The 14,249-nt window shown below is 40.0% G+C and overlaps 1 protein-coding gene across 10 annotated transcripts in view; it reads left to right on the plus strand.

Moving 5' to 3' along the window:
* robo2 (roundabout, axon guidance receptor, homolog 2 (Drosophila)) overlaps positions 1 to 14,249 on the plus strand; it is a 380,931-nt gene that overhangs the window by 62,587 nt on the left and 304,095 nt on the right. Inside the window, exon 1 of one of the 10 annotated variants that reach the window (XM_042739944.1) lies at positions 2,562 to 3,340. The exons of the other annotated variants lie outside the window; for them this stretch is intronic. Within the exon in view, the coding sequence (XP_042595878.1) occupies positions 3,235 to 3,340 (106 nt within the window). The 5' untranslated portion in view covers positions 2,562 to 3,234. Of the gene's footprint in view, positions 1 to 2,561; positions 3,341 to 14,249 lie in introns of those variants that run through there. 10 annotated transcript variants of the gene reach the window in all.

Genomic DNA, 14,249 nt, shown 5'->3' on the forward strand with positions numbered 1-14,249 from the left:
CAGTTTGTCTTGATTAAGGTGGTTTTCGTGTCTCTCTCAGGATCAGATGTATCTTTCTCCATTTCAGTTTTACAGCATGTTTGCATTTGGACCAGATGCTCTTTTTCACTCAGCGAGGCTGTAATTAGGTCGCCATGTTGCTTCAAAATTTGCAAGAGAGGTGACGATCCAAAAAAAAAAAAAAAAAAGTATGCTTTTGTGTAAATTGAGGTGTGATGGTGTGTTTGAAGATTGGATGCAATTGCACATTTAAAGGTTCAGCTACTGTTCAAGGTTCTGTGTAATTTCATCAATTAGTCATGTCCAATTAAAAATAATGGAAAAATCAGGGCGTTATGGTGTGTATTACATATAAGATTGAGGAGTTTAATGTTTCTGGTTACGATTCCACTTAATAGTTATGGTTCCTTAATGATTCACTTAACGATTCTTTTAGTACTAATACTTTTAAGCAACCAAGCAAATATACTGCTATATAATAAAGAGAAGTACTATTTTGTAAACGCATTCAGTAAATAACATTTACCATTTAAATTATATATGTACCATTTGGCAAAAATCTATTTAAAAAAATCAAATTTAAAATATAGTTGACAACACGTTTCACCTGTATTTTGAATTGTTTGCATTAAGGTGTTTTAGCGTTAAAAGAAATGTCTATAAACACATCGGATGTCTTGACAGAATGCAAGTTTTTCTACGGATTGTCTGCTTGCAGTTTAATATCGGCTTTAAATAAACTCTATTTGAAACTGAGATCTTGACTGACATCTTTTTTGACACGATAATGCAAGCATTATGATGTGCAGAACACAGTCACTCTCAAATTGATTCTATATAATGCAAGCACATCTGTACCCTTCAGTTTATTATAGAAAAAGCTGGTTAGTCTCTCACTGTCTGTATAATGCATGAAGTTGGCAAATGCATGTGTGTTATTAATCAGCCAGTCTCCAAGAGGGCAATCTTGGATGTAAGATTATTTTTTCTTTCTTTTCTTCTTTTTTTTTTTTTTCAATGCATATATACAGTGTGGGATTTGAAATATGTGATTATATGTGCACAGTTAGTGGAAGCAAATGAGAACTAAATTTGTAGTCAAGTTTGGATTTTGATTGCAGTATTCTAATATCTCTAGTGTTCAGTGTGAATTTTGGTGATTTGTCATTTTGACTGACTTATTAAAAAAAAAAATCAGATCCGAGTCATTCATTCGCAAATTGGACTGAACAGGTTGTAGTGTATTTGTTGCTTGCAACAAGCAAGAATGATACAAGAGAAAGAGGCAATGTTGTTGCTTATTGTCTCTATATTATTTTATGGTACTCAGGCTTTCTCTGTCTCTCTCATCACATTCAATTGAGACAGCAAGCTCACAACTCTGCTAAAACAATTTATTTTTCCTTGGCACTGTAGATTCAATAGTGGCACAGTGACTGCTGAATTGAAGTGTGGAAAACACTGTCAGGTTTTATCAGTTCTGTCATTACATCTGCATTGGCAAAAGAATGCAGACATTCAAGATCCTTTAACAGAGCGAAATGTCTTAAATTGCTTGGTTTCAATATATATACATTTTTTTTAATGGAACTGTTTTCAATAAGAACTGATTCCCAACCCAAGTGTGCAGATTTTTATAACTGCTGTGTAAATCAGTAAATTAATGTTCATGTCTACTTGTACAACCTTACTATTGTGTACTTCAAGAACTTGGATGCGTAATGCCTAGTCACTGACATTTAAAAAGAAGCAGCTGAAGAGAAATTTCTTTTGCCTCTCAGGGAATCATTTAGCCATTGAGTTTCTTCATACTTGAACAGATATGATGAGAAAAGTTCTTCAGGATGAAGAAAGTGTGAGCTAAGCAGTAAGACTGAGTGCCATATTTATTTTTTTATGTAAGATTTGACTGTGATGAAAGGGTACCATCAGAATATGCATGTTTCTATTCATATAGCAAAGAGCCTAGCATTGTACTTGGAATGTAATTCAATACATTTTGATTGACATCAAATGAATTATAGTTCCACTGCCGAGGAAGGTCATCTAGTGCTCATCATAAATCGAGACTTATTCATGTAGATAACAGGAAATGTTTTCATATGTCATTGTTTGCTGTTACTGTCAGCTGAGTCGTCACTAATGGCACTGCTGCTGCTACAGACGTTATTTATGCGCTCTGTATGAATCTAAATGATGATAAATCTCACGCATGTCTCTCACACCCTAAAACCCCAAGCCCACTGTGCATTCACCCTCTGACAGCAGCTTGGCAAAAATAACAGTCTTTAGCGTAAGCGTTTTGCAAGTGTGTGTGTGTTCGAGAGTTTCAGGCAGTTCATTTGCATGAGCCCCCTGAGGATGTTTAATGCTACTAACTTTCCCCAAGCCGAAAACCAGCATGTTTAGGCAAACCTGCTGACTATTGCAGTGTCCAACATCACTCCTTCTCCCCCTACTCTTATCTCCAAGAGTCTCTCTCTTGCACTCCCTCTCTCTCTTGCTCTCTCTCTCAGAGTTGAAGCCGAGAGTGTTATTAGTCTTTAAACAGACTCTCTGGCTTCCGCTGCCTCAACGTCTGTTATGATCAGAGCTCCAGGATTAGTGCTGTCACCACATTGCATCTCTCTGCCGTCCTGCCCTCGCTCTCCCTCTCTCCTGGCACATCCCTTGTGACCCACGGTGCATGTTACGCTATTATTTCCTCCCCACCTCCTTTCCCTCTCTGGAAACTCCTCCACATAGACGAACACACGCTTTAGAGCTTTTTGGTGTGTAAAGCGGGAAAACTAGAAGGATCGTGTGGGAGATTTCTCACTGTGGACTGGGACAGATCCACTACTGCAAGGAAATCCGCTGACGGCTTTGGACAGCGGTGGCAGCAGCGAGAGGGAGCGTGTGTGTGCATGCATCCATGCGCATGTTTCGAGGGAAGACTGAGCTGCGCTGTGCTTCTCACACGCTCATTCTCTCACTCGCGGATGATGAAGGCTCTCGATCGCGTATGATGGAGCTTGACTGAGAAGCGGGTCTCTCTCTCACACGTGCGCTCTTAGACGGGCAGAGCTCAGGAGCTCTCGGCAGCGTGGTGGAGGCACACGCACGCTTCATGCTTGCTTCTGGACTGTGACCGATGACCGGACTTACGAGCCAGGTTCCGTGCGCCCCTCGTGCTCCAGCGGGCATAATTACGGGCAGGTGAAGGACCTTCACCTTCGACCCCTGAGACCTGAGATGTTCCTCCTCTCTCCTGTGAGACTCACTTTGTTTCTGCTGGTCTTCCTGGACATTCCCCATCCGTCCCTTCAGGGCAGGAATAAGGGAAGATGGAACAAGGGGGGTAAGTTTCGGACTGACTCTTTCACTTCAGTAATTCAGTGCTTGTTGTACTCTCAGGTCTTTACTGTTTGTCCGGCTGGTTGGGGATTTGATCTCAAAGTGTCCGGCAGCGATTGGAGCATTGTAGGTCCACTCAGGAGATTCTTCTGAACAACACTTGTGTAGAACTTTATTTTATTGTTCAAATTTATTATTAAATGTCAGATCATGAGTTTATATTGTTGGGCTTGTTGTAGTTGGCTTCCTTACAGGATGTAGTTGAGGTGCTCTGAAACTTGATGGATGACATTGCTATCTTGCATCTCAATAAAGTTTTTTTTTTCCTTTTGTCCCCTCAGCATTATGTTCCGTTGTGTGTGCAGATGCTACTCAGCTAAAAGCTTACCTACCACACTGATAGAATTTCACTTCCTCTGCATTCTTCTGTAGGAGGTTATTGGGCTCAAAAATCTGTCAAAGTAGACTGTGAGGGATGGAAAACCCTTTGAGAATTTGGAGTCCTTGTGACCATGTGTGGGGGAACTCTGATTCTGTGTGTGTGCACAGCTGTGCTAAACCATAACCCTTGTTTCCAGTGCTGTGATTGTGTTATAAAGTCCTGTTTTACCAGGCTGGAGAGAAGTGTTAATAATTCAAAGCAGACCCCCATTCTATGGGAGAACTGCTCTCCCCCCTTCTCAGGCAGCATCTAATCCCTTTTGTGGGATTTTAGGGAGACTGGTAATCTTAGCGGCTGCTCCTGGCGAAGACTCGCTGTTGCTCATCCGAAGCCCATGGGTGTCGCAAGCACTACAGACTCTTGTCTTCAAAGAATCATTGGTTCTGCGAGTCTTCCCCATAACTGCTTTGCAGTGGCTGTTCCTCATCTCCCTCGTTGAATCGGCATGCTCGACTCCAGTCTGCATTCCTACACGCCTGCCCCCCGACTCTAGATTGTTTCGCACAGAGATGGAGCTGGTGGGTGTATTCTTCTGGCTCTTCTGAATTAGCAGATGTCAGATGGACTTCAAAGCTGACTCACGTCTTGTTGAGTGTTATCTGTTTGAAAGCTTGGAAATCTGACTCAAGGGTTGGTCAGACAGATTTCTGTTTACACTGTCGTAGTTAGACAATGTTTAAAGAGAATGTCTGCCATCATTCCAAACCCATATGACTTTCTTTCTTCTGTAACACATGACAGGAGGTATTTATCGGAATGTCCATGCTGCTTTTTCACAAATGACAGCCATTGTCACAATTACATTTTATAATATGGAAATGGGCAGATAAATCTCTTGCATGGTTTGCAGAAGAAAAGTCCTGCTTGTTTGGGATGGCATGAGGGTGTATGCTAAAATAATGTTTTAGCATTATTTTTCTAAGACCTTTAAATCCCAAACTGAATACATTTATTAAAAGCAGTGCAATTTCATTTCATTTTAATTAGTGATGACACATTAAGAGGCTGATCTCTGTCTGTGTTTTGTAAATATCAGGGATGTTGTCCTTGAGTGGAAAGCATGTTGCCATCTGTAATCTAAACCCCCTACCCTTAGTTTTAGCCTATTTCTGTTTGAAATGGAAAATAAGACACAGAGTTATCCTATACTTTCTAAATGGTATAATCCGTGTTTAGGGGGAAGTAAAAAAATTTGATATCCCTATAATCTTTGGCCTCTGGTGAGATAGAGGGCATTGGCTTTCCATGGAGCAATTAGGGCACGGTCAGAACAGCTGTGTGAATTCAGCTCCAGCTTTCCTCTTTGTAAAGATGACACCGCACGCCCAATTACCTCTTCATGACACTTGAAAAGGTGTAATTTTACCTGTGGATACGATAAGATCAGCCTAGCATGGACGAGTATTTGTTGTTGTACTGTTATTACAAGAACAATCCCTAGTAGTAGTTTGCTCTGTGTGTGTGATCGTATTTGCCCGGTAACAGTGGTTGCTATCTTTTTTTTTTTTTTTTTTTTTTTTTTTTTTTTTTTTTAATGATGCAATATCCTATTTTAAAGTGATTTTTACTTCAGCATAATTGTAGACAAGTGCTTTAACATGTCTATTTTACATATTTCATTTTACTTACGCTTTGCATTTCTGATTTTGTCACGTATTTATGGAAAAAACAAAACAAAAAAAAACACATCTAGCAAAGCTAATTCAGCTTAATTTCTCCTTGCATCCCCCCCCCCTACATTTCCTCTTATATGTTTCTCTTATATGCCCCCGCAGACCTAATCATGACCCAATATTTATGCTTTAAGTTGTTGAAGTATATTTTTGAGCCATTAAAACAACCTTGGGGTTTCTGAGACACCAAACAGCACAGAGTTATTTTTTTAAGACTAAATGAGGATCTTTAAATCAAGGCAGTGTGAGAGAATTTCTATATATTTTTTGCAGCAATGTCATTTTTTTATTTTTTTATTAGCATATGTCATTGTGCATCACATTTTGTGTGCGAGTACAGCACATGAAATATTTTTACTTTTTGTTTGTGCTTTTGAAAGGGCTGAATGGAGAGAACCTTGTAACCCTGGCCCCAGTTAACACTCTTGCACTTAAAGTCTGTGCTTTTCTGTTCTGCCTCCGCAGTCTCCTGGGTTATCTGAAATAAAATTCAAGCATGTTGTCTCCCCATGTATTTAAATGTGACTGTCACCATGGACTTCCTGATAGTTGGGAATTCTCAGGGGCCAAGTCAGACCTCATGCACTCTCTCTCGTTCTCTCCCTGACATAAACACACACTCTTGTGCAGCTATGCCCTCACAAAATTTGAATGTGCCAGTCAATCTCTCCATCTTAATAGAGGTTTATTCTCCTGGGCCACCTGAGGGGCATGGCATTTAGAGGGCAAACCGAACCCACTCAATGTCACCCTCCATCTGTTTCACACCATAACCCAGCATTCCCCTTAAACACAGCCTGGAAATATCCACCACTGCCTTCTCCACCAGATATTTTTCCCCTTTCCTATTGTTCAGGTCAATGAACCCCTGAAATGCAGTCCCTCCATATGGTAAACGCTGGACCGCATGAGGACCTGTAGGCTGCCCACTGTGAGGAGACATTGAGACACACCCTCAGAAGTGTACCTGAATTCTAATGCACTTGGCTGTCTGGCTTCGTGGTGAAAATAGTCCATGAAAACGAACATAAACCCAAAGCTCAGAAGTGTAATTCTCCCTTCAGGCCTCTGTCTGCTTTTGACCAATCAGCACCTTGATGCAAGTCACTACTGCTGCCTGGAGACTGAGGAAAAGCAATGTCCCGCTTATGGATCCCAATTCGCGATCCTTTCCAACTTGGGAGTCTTGGGGTCCTGAGTGGCCAGATTTTCAGAGCAGCTAGAATCGGAGAAGCAATTAACAATTCTCACAACTTGCTGCTCGTGTGGAAATGGATTTCAGACTCTCTCGTGGGCCTGTGCTTCACTGATGTCTCAACGCTCACCATTATGTGCCTGCAAGACAAGTGATACCAACTGTGCACGAGAGAATAATAATTTCTCTGTTCCTCTGAACAGTCTGCTGCGCAGAGCGCTTGCAGAGTGCCGCGCAACAATGGCACATTCAATTATTCTCTCCCCTCACTGTCAATGTCGCAACATCTCGACAGAGCGCCCCCAACCAGACCGCTGCTTTCATTACTGGTAATAATGTCTCTCTGGGGAGCTGAAGTGTGGTGGTGTATGGGGTGCTGATATGCTCACATGTACATGCTCAACACAGACACACCTCAAAAGAAGGGAAATTTATCACTAAAATGAACATTGTTCTTTTTTTTTAAGCTTTGGGTGACAGATTTGGGTGCAATTTTCAGCTTATCACAGTCGTGCCAAGTATTCAATCTTTTTTTCTTTTCTTTTTTTTGTATTTGGGGCTTTTTCTGCTTTTCTTTTTTCATTTATTTTTTTATTAGATACGGTGGCGAATGCATTAAATTATTTTGAAGAGAGTGGGGATGGAATCGGGACAACCTACACTGCTAGTGTAAACACCTAGGCTCCAGCATATCTACAACATGTGCACTGCACCACTCCAAACGTTATTTTGAAGCTACAGTGCTTTGGCAAGCAGCAAAATATTCTTGTTTTTAAGGTAAACTACAGTCAAGCTTCTCTTTTGAAGCTAGTTGCTAACAAAGCAGCAAACTAAACTGACACCATGTAAGGAGCATTGCCTTTTGTTAAACTATTATAAAACATCTAGTTGCTAACACATAGTTAACTACACTGACATTTAGTATGCAATATTTAATTTGTGTTTTTTTGAGACTGATCATTTTGTTTCACAACTTTTATTCAGAGGATTTTGTTTCTTTGGCTGTAAATCTATTTGAGCAACACAGTGACAATAAAAATAGCTGTAGCAATTTGTCATGCTACACAGCTAACTGCTAAAAAATCTAGCTTGCAACTCAAGAAGCTACAAGTGATATTGTCATGCTTCTGATGAATGTTGCACTACTTTTAGTTGATTATTCACCAGCATTGACCAAGTATTGATGCCAAGTATTCAATTTAACATGGAGATTTTCATAGTGTGTGTTCGTGAGAGATCTGATCAGACTGAAGTTTAACTGGCACATATAGCTATTATTCATTCTGGACGTATTTCATCTTTGAAAACACCATGTTATATTCTATTTCGGGTCTTGATGGACAGAAGGGAAGAAATATTTGTCCAGATTGGACTCTATGATCAGAGCACATCTGCCCCGCGCTGCCCCTTCCTCTGAATGCTGCCATTTCCGTCACACTCTCTCTAATGAAGCTGCTGTCTAATTGCAGTGGGGAGCGTTCCCAACAGTAACAGTGTTTTATGGGGGATTTTATGCTGCAGAGATGACAGCAGAGGCTGATGGATGGGAGGACGTAGATTTTACGGCCTAAGACCCTCTCACCCCTGTCTTCTATTCATTTCCATTCTTCTCGTTCTCTCTCTTGCTTTTTCTTGATTCAAAGACACACTGACATTAGTCCAAAAGGGTTTATACAAATCAATGGACACGCATACTCATTTTTAAATTAGTGGTGCTTACTAAGTCGAGTCAAAATAACTATTTATTAATATTTGGTTTGCAACTTATTATGCACCGTTGTGCTGTGGAAATGAATGATGAATCTTAAATTGTGTGGCTTTGCTGAGGAGAGATCAATCAAACCTTTTTGACTGGCATTGAAGGTTTATAGATATTTAACTTAAGAAAAGTATATGCAAGTACATATATTTAATTGTGAGCAGTATCACAATGAACCCAATGGATTATTCAGTGTACCCACAGATGGTCAAGCTGGCCATCTAATAAAGTGTTATTTCTCTCCATGCAGTATTGCAGAGCTGAGATGCTGTTTTTGGTTGTTTTGGGTGCTTTAGTTTCACTTTTTGTTCCTAAAAAGATTATGCGGTACATGTCAGCTGGCTTTAGAGTTATTTAAACCCTTCCCATGACCTCTTTAAATATCTTTGTTTTATTATTGCTGTGAGTTATTTTTGAGTGCCTCTTGTCAGTATAGTTAAGAGCAGTTGAAGTTGTCATTATTTTGATGCATCTAAGCCTTGGCATCTTGAAGCTTCATCGCTGCTCCATGATCCTGTTTAAAAAAAAAACAAAAAAAACCCTACAGAATAAACAGTGTCTGATGACCCTCCTCCTCGTTCCTCAAATGATGTCACAACCCAAATCATGTCATTAGACTTAAACATCACCAGCTCAGCTTGGACCGAGACCAGTGAGAAGATCCCTTAAGGAATTATCTCACTTTTTCATCCAATGGGATTCTTCCGCTGGAGGCTGACGGTCTCTAGGCCAAAAGCATCCTTCAGTTTGCATTAGAGCAAACATGTCACTTACTCGGTTCCTCATGCTCCGTCTTTGCATCGTGTGCCTTCCACCCACTCTCTGAGAGCTCAGCGCTATAAAACTTTTAAGAGATAAGAAGCTGTTTTTCTATTTCAGGGTCACCATTAGCTTGAATAATGCAAAGACTCAAGGAGGAGTGGCTGAAGGTCTACAGAGTACACAGTCTTGGATTAAATTATACATTGTTATCGCAGCTGGTGAGGCCTGTTCTTCCTCCAAATGCTTCGTGTCTCTGTCTCATCCAATAACATTTGGGAACCAATTGTAGAACGCTGAGCAGTCCTGGCCCAGAATAAAGAGAGAAATTGGACCGGGAGAGATCAGTACGCATCAAGCTGGGAAAGTAGCACGGACAGGACAGCTAAAGGACGATTCCCTGTGGTTTGTGGGAGTTGAGCACTCTCTGCTGAGCTTTCAGAAGAGGAAGTGACACTAAACTTGTACATTCTTCAGGAAAGGAAAGTTTAAGTGGCTTAACGTATGATGAAGTAGTGTCCCTGCGTTGCAGTCTTGAAAGCTGGGACTCTAGTGTCGCTGTTCTATATCCCTATAAACTGTGGGCAAACATGCAAAAAAAGAGCTTGAATTTTAAAATGTAGTCAAAAAAGGTACCTCTTGGGTTGGTTATGACAAGGTCCAAAATTTACTTTTTTTAGTTATTTTTTATAGCAATGAAACCTATACAAAAAGACTGACATATACTATTTCTTAAAATGTAGATGTTCACAAGATGCATAGTGATGTTTCACTGTAGTAGACAGTTTCTGTGTCTTTTTGATTTTAGCTTACCACATCATTTGCATCAGCAAAATTATCATTGCATCTATTTCATATTTAATTAAATATTTTGCATGATATTACTACCAGCCAATTTGACACTTGGTGGGTGTTCATTCCATACCCTATTGTTAAGATCCCATTTTTGCAGAAAATACGGAGATAAATCCTGTTTTATCTCAATGTCATGACCCAGGGATCGTCCTATCTGCTGTATGCTATTTCTGCATTATTAACAAAACGTATTCACTCTTCATTAACCCTTAAGACCTTAATTTATGCACTAATAGACTAAAATGATAAAATAACTTCAGGCTATCAGTGGTCACATTGATAGATGTATATTACTTATTATCATTAATATTTAATAGGTTATATTATCTTAAACTTTTAAGGAGATTTATCATTTCTTCTTACAGGAGTTTGGCAAGTTAGGACTGAATTCATGCAAAGCTGCAGCCTTGAATTAACTTGGCTAAAATAAAAAAAAATAAAAAATACATATATGAAGTATCATTCTCTTTGGGCATTTCTCATTGGCACATTTCATAATTCATTGTTCTCAAATAAAGAAACATGGAGTTGAAGGGGATGAAACTTTTTTTTCCCCAGCTAAAAGCAAGACAGTGAAAACGTACTTCTGGTTCTAAAGAGATTATTTTGGGCATTGTGTAATCAAAATGTATTTTGTTGAAAGCTTTCGGGCGCTCCGGGAAGCTGCTGCACCAGGCTAATGAATTTCATGTAAAAGGAAAAAAAAAATGCCTTAAGAAATTGTATAACCAATATGTTGAATATTAAATAACACCCACATGATACTCATATTCCAGGAGACTGTGCTGTTAAAGTCAGTGCACATCTCAACAAACTTTTTAGAAATATACTTAAAAAATACTTTGAGCTTGAAATACCTGCTGAACAGCCGTCAGGCGTTAGGGATGCAAATGGCATTGATGTGGCACAGTAAAGGCTGAATCCTTCAAAAAATCTTTTTTCTCTCTTGTGTTTGACAAGTTTTTGTCTTCATCTGTGGTCCTTGTTTTTCATTATCTGCCTGTAAAAATAGTCCAAAGCAGTGGTCTATATATAGCTATTTGATCTCAGTGTTGCTCATCCTATGATTTGACTGTTCAATACTGCCTGCAGATCAATTCCTGTTACCAATTTCCTGTTCGTTCTGCGCCCACTTAAAAAACTAAACTCAGGACAAAAGACACCAATTCTGTGGAATAAAAGTCGGGGCGTAATGGTGCTAACTGCGAGCTGTGCTAATCCTTTGCTGGCCCGCTTCAGGAGGCGTCCCTGCGTACACCAAGCTCATATTCACCAGCCCATTAGCCTCCTGTGCACGTCTGCCATATTAGATTAGAGTGTTTATTGTCCAATTTATCATGGGCGCTTTGTCTGGCCTGAAAAATATCTCCCAATTGCTGAATATGTAAGGCTCGGCGCTTCGGATATTGAACACGAAGAATATTAAGTAAGCGACGTCAACACATACCTCTGACTATGTCACTAGATGCTGGTTGTGGAGAGTACAAGCCAGCTAAATGAAAAAAAAAAAAATAAATAAATAAAACCAAGGGGACAATAAAGACGCTGAACTTGAAATGTCAATTTCATCACGTCGATTTGAATAAATGCTAATTCCAAGGGCTTGTTTTGAATCTCAGAGCCCTAATCTGTTTGGCAGGGAGTACAGTCTGAGTACACTACGTTATTATGTCAAACACAGTTTAGCTTAGCTGCAAAGACGCCTCAACTCGTGTCTCTTCTCGTCTAGAGGGAGATGCTGCAGTTCTAATGTGACGGCCTTGTCAGTTTTGAGCGATGATGAGGAAGGTGTGCAGGGAGACTGGATTTGGTGTTTAATGACTGGTAAAATTGTAAGGCTGCATTCAAGGTGACCCCCACTGAGGTGACTAGAGGCTGGGTGACGGTAATCCTTCCTGCCTTTTTGCAGCCCTGGTGGCTGTCACCAATGCCATGCATTGTCACCGAAGGCATGTAATTATGCTTTTTTTGCCTTTATGAAAACCTCTGTATCCATCCATCCACTCTGCAGACTTGGCTGTTTAGCCAAATTCTTATAGATCATGAATATATTTTACTTGCTAAACTCAACCAAGTATTTGTGTGAAGAGCTGCTCTATCATATAACAGTATATGCAACCCTGGCTTACTGGAAAAACGTATCTCTTTGACTATATTTTAGGGAAGCTTCAAACATGTATCTAAATTTGTAAGTCACTTGGGACAAAATAGTTTGCTAAATGCATGCATGGAAATATATAAACATACTCCATTGCAGTTGTCAGATGAAACGACCACTAGTCACAGTAGCCAACTCCATATGGCTTTTCTGATGTGGTAAACTTGCTCAGTAGCCCCCGATATAGTAAGTCCAGGGAAATACGAGTCATGATAAAACCGCTCAAATACTTGTAGAAACGAGCTAAAATAGCATGATTGCTCAGACTAATCGGTTTTATCTCACGTTTGCTAGGTATGTTATTTTTAATTGTGACCGAGCATCAAATTCACCTTTATCTGAATGCATTTTAGTGTCATGTACTGGACCCTTCACCTCCAAAAGTTTCAAGAAATTGCTTGTTTAAAAAAATCATGAATGAGCCTCAGAAGGTATGTTGAAAGTCACATGTCACTTGATGTTATTTGCCTCAGGAAACTCATTGAGTAGTTTGTTAGTTAGTAAAAATCACTAATATCGTAATATGTTGTTCAATATATATGTATTATATTAGAAATTCCTTGCATTTTACTGCTGATATCTTAATTTGATCTTATGTTATATTAATCATATATTTGAATAAAAGTCCCGATTCTGTCAGAAAGTTGTTTAGAATCATTAGAGACCATTTTCAGAGAAACAAGTTTTTATGACAGCCACCATTTTCAGTAATACTTCACATAAAAACAGTAAAAGATCTGAAATTAATAAATTCAATTATACTTCATGTAGATCAGTGGTTCTCAACTCCAGGCCTCGGGACCCACTGCTCTGCACATTTTGAATGTTTCTGAATCTGACACATTCAGTTCAGTTCATGGATCTCTCTCCTAATGAGCTGATGATCTGAATCAGGTGTGATAAATAAGGGAGACAAACAAAATGTGCAGAGCAGTGGGTCCCGAGGACTGGAGTTGAGAACCACTGATGTAGATGCTTTTATCTTGATAATATAATGCTTTGGACAATATTTATAACATTAAATAGACTTTCCTTGTTCATTCAGTGCATGCAACTCGTGTTTTAGGGTCAAACGGCTCAAAATGATGGAGCAGGTCACATATTGCAAAAGTTCACAGACTGTTATCATCAAACTGAGCGTGAGCTCAGCGAAATGATGAAAGACATCACTTTAGTATTATCTCGCTTTGAAGCTGTGAAGAAACAGCCTCCATAAACTCAGTGAAATGTCTGAATACAGTATGTAACACTTCAGAAGAAACCTCACAAAACAAAAAGAGTGTTGATGTAACAACAGTGTTTTTTGAAGTGCTTTAGCTTTTCTGTGCTCACAGCGTTGTCTTGTGGTTAGCCTCACGTCTAAAAGCAGCCTGAGTGGATGAACGGATGCAGGGGAGAGCGCAGGTTCACCGGCAGCTGGCCTTGACACTATTAGCCAGGGTGACACATTAAGGTTCTCTTCAGTGTGTAATTTGTTTTGTCTGTCAAGGTGATGGATGTCTTGTTTGTTGACACTTCCTTTTGTGCTTTGGACACATACAAATGACCAATGGAGAAAGGAACAACACAAAAAGTGGCCCCGGGATCTGTTTAAACGCACTTCAGAAGGTGAATGAGAGTATGTTTGTTTTACTTGAAACAGTACTTTTTATTTATATATTTCTTTACTTCCTGTTTTCTGTCAGTTAAATGGGGGAATTCAAGTTGAAAGTGTAATTTTTGAGAGAGTAGAGGGGGAGGGTGGTCTCAGGGCAGACGGAGGCGAGGGGTTTTGGTGGCATGTGGGACACGGCGTGAAAGGTTTCTGTACGATTAGCGTGTGAGGCAGAGCTGCGGGATGACCGTTGTATTTATCACCTGTCACTCATAGCGGGCGCCCACAGCAGCTCACCTTCACAGTACCTTAAATGTCACAGATCATACCCCCCTTGCGCTCTCTCTTTCTCCATTCCTCACCCGGAGCAGTTTAACCCAGAATGAGTTTCTTGTTTGGAGGTGTCGGGGGCTTGTCACCTGTTGTGTGTCACCTGAAGCACTTTTTTTTTTAAGAGAGGAAAAGGGAGCCTTGAACT

This window comes from Cyprinus carpio, chromosome B15, assembly GCF_018340385.1.
Source record: "Cyprinus carpio isolate SPL01 chromosome B15, ASM1834038v1, whole genome shotgun sequence".
In the NCBI taxonomy this organism is placed as follows: Eukaryota; Metazoa; Chordata; class Actinopteri; order Cypriniformes; family Cyprinidae; genus Cyprinus; species Cyprinus carpio.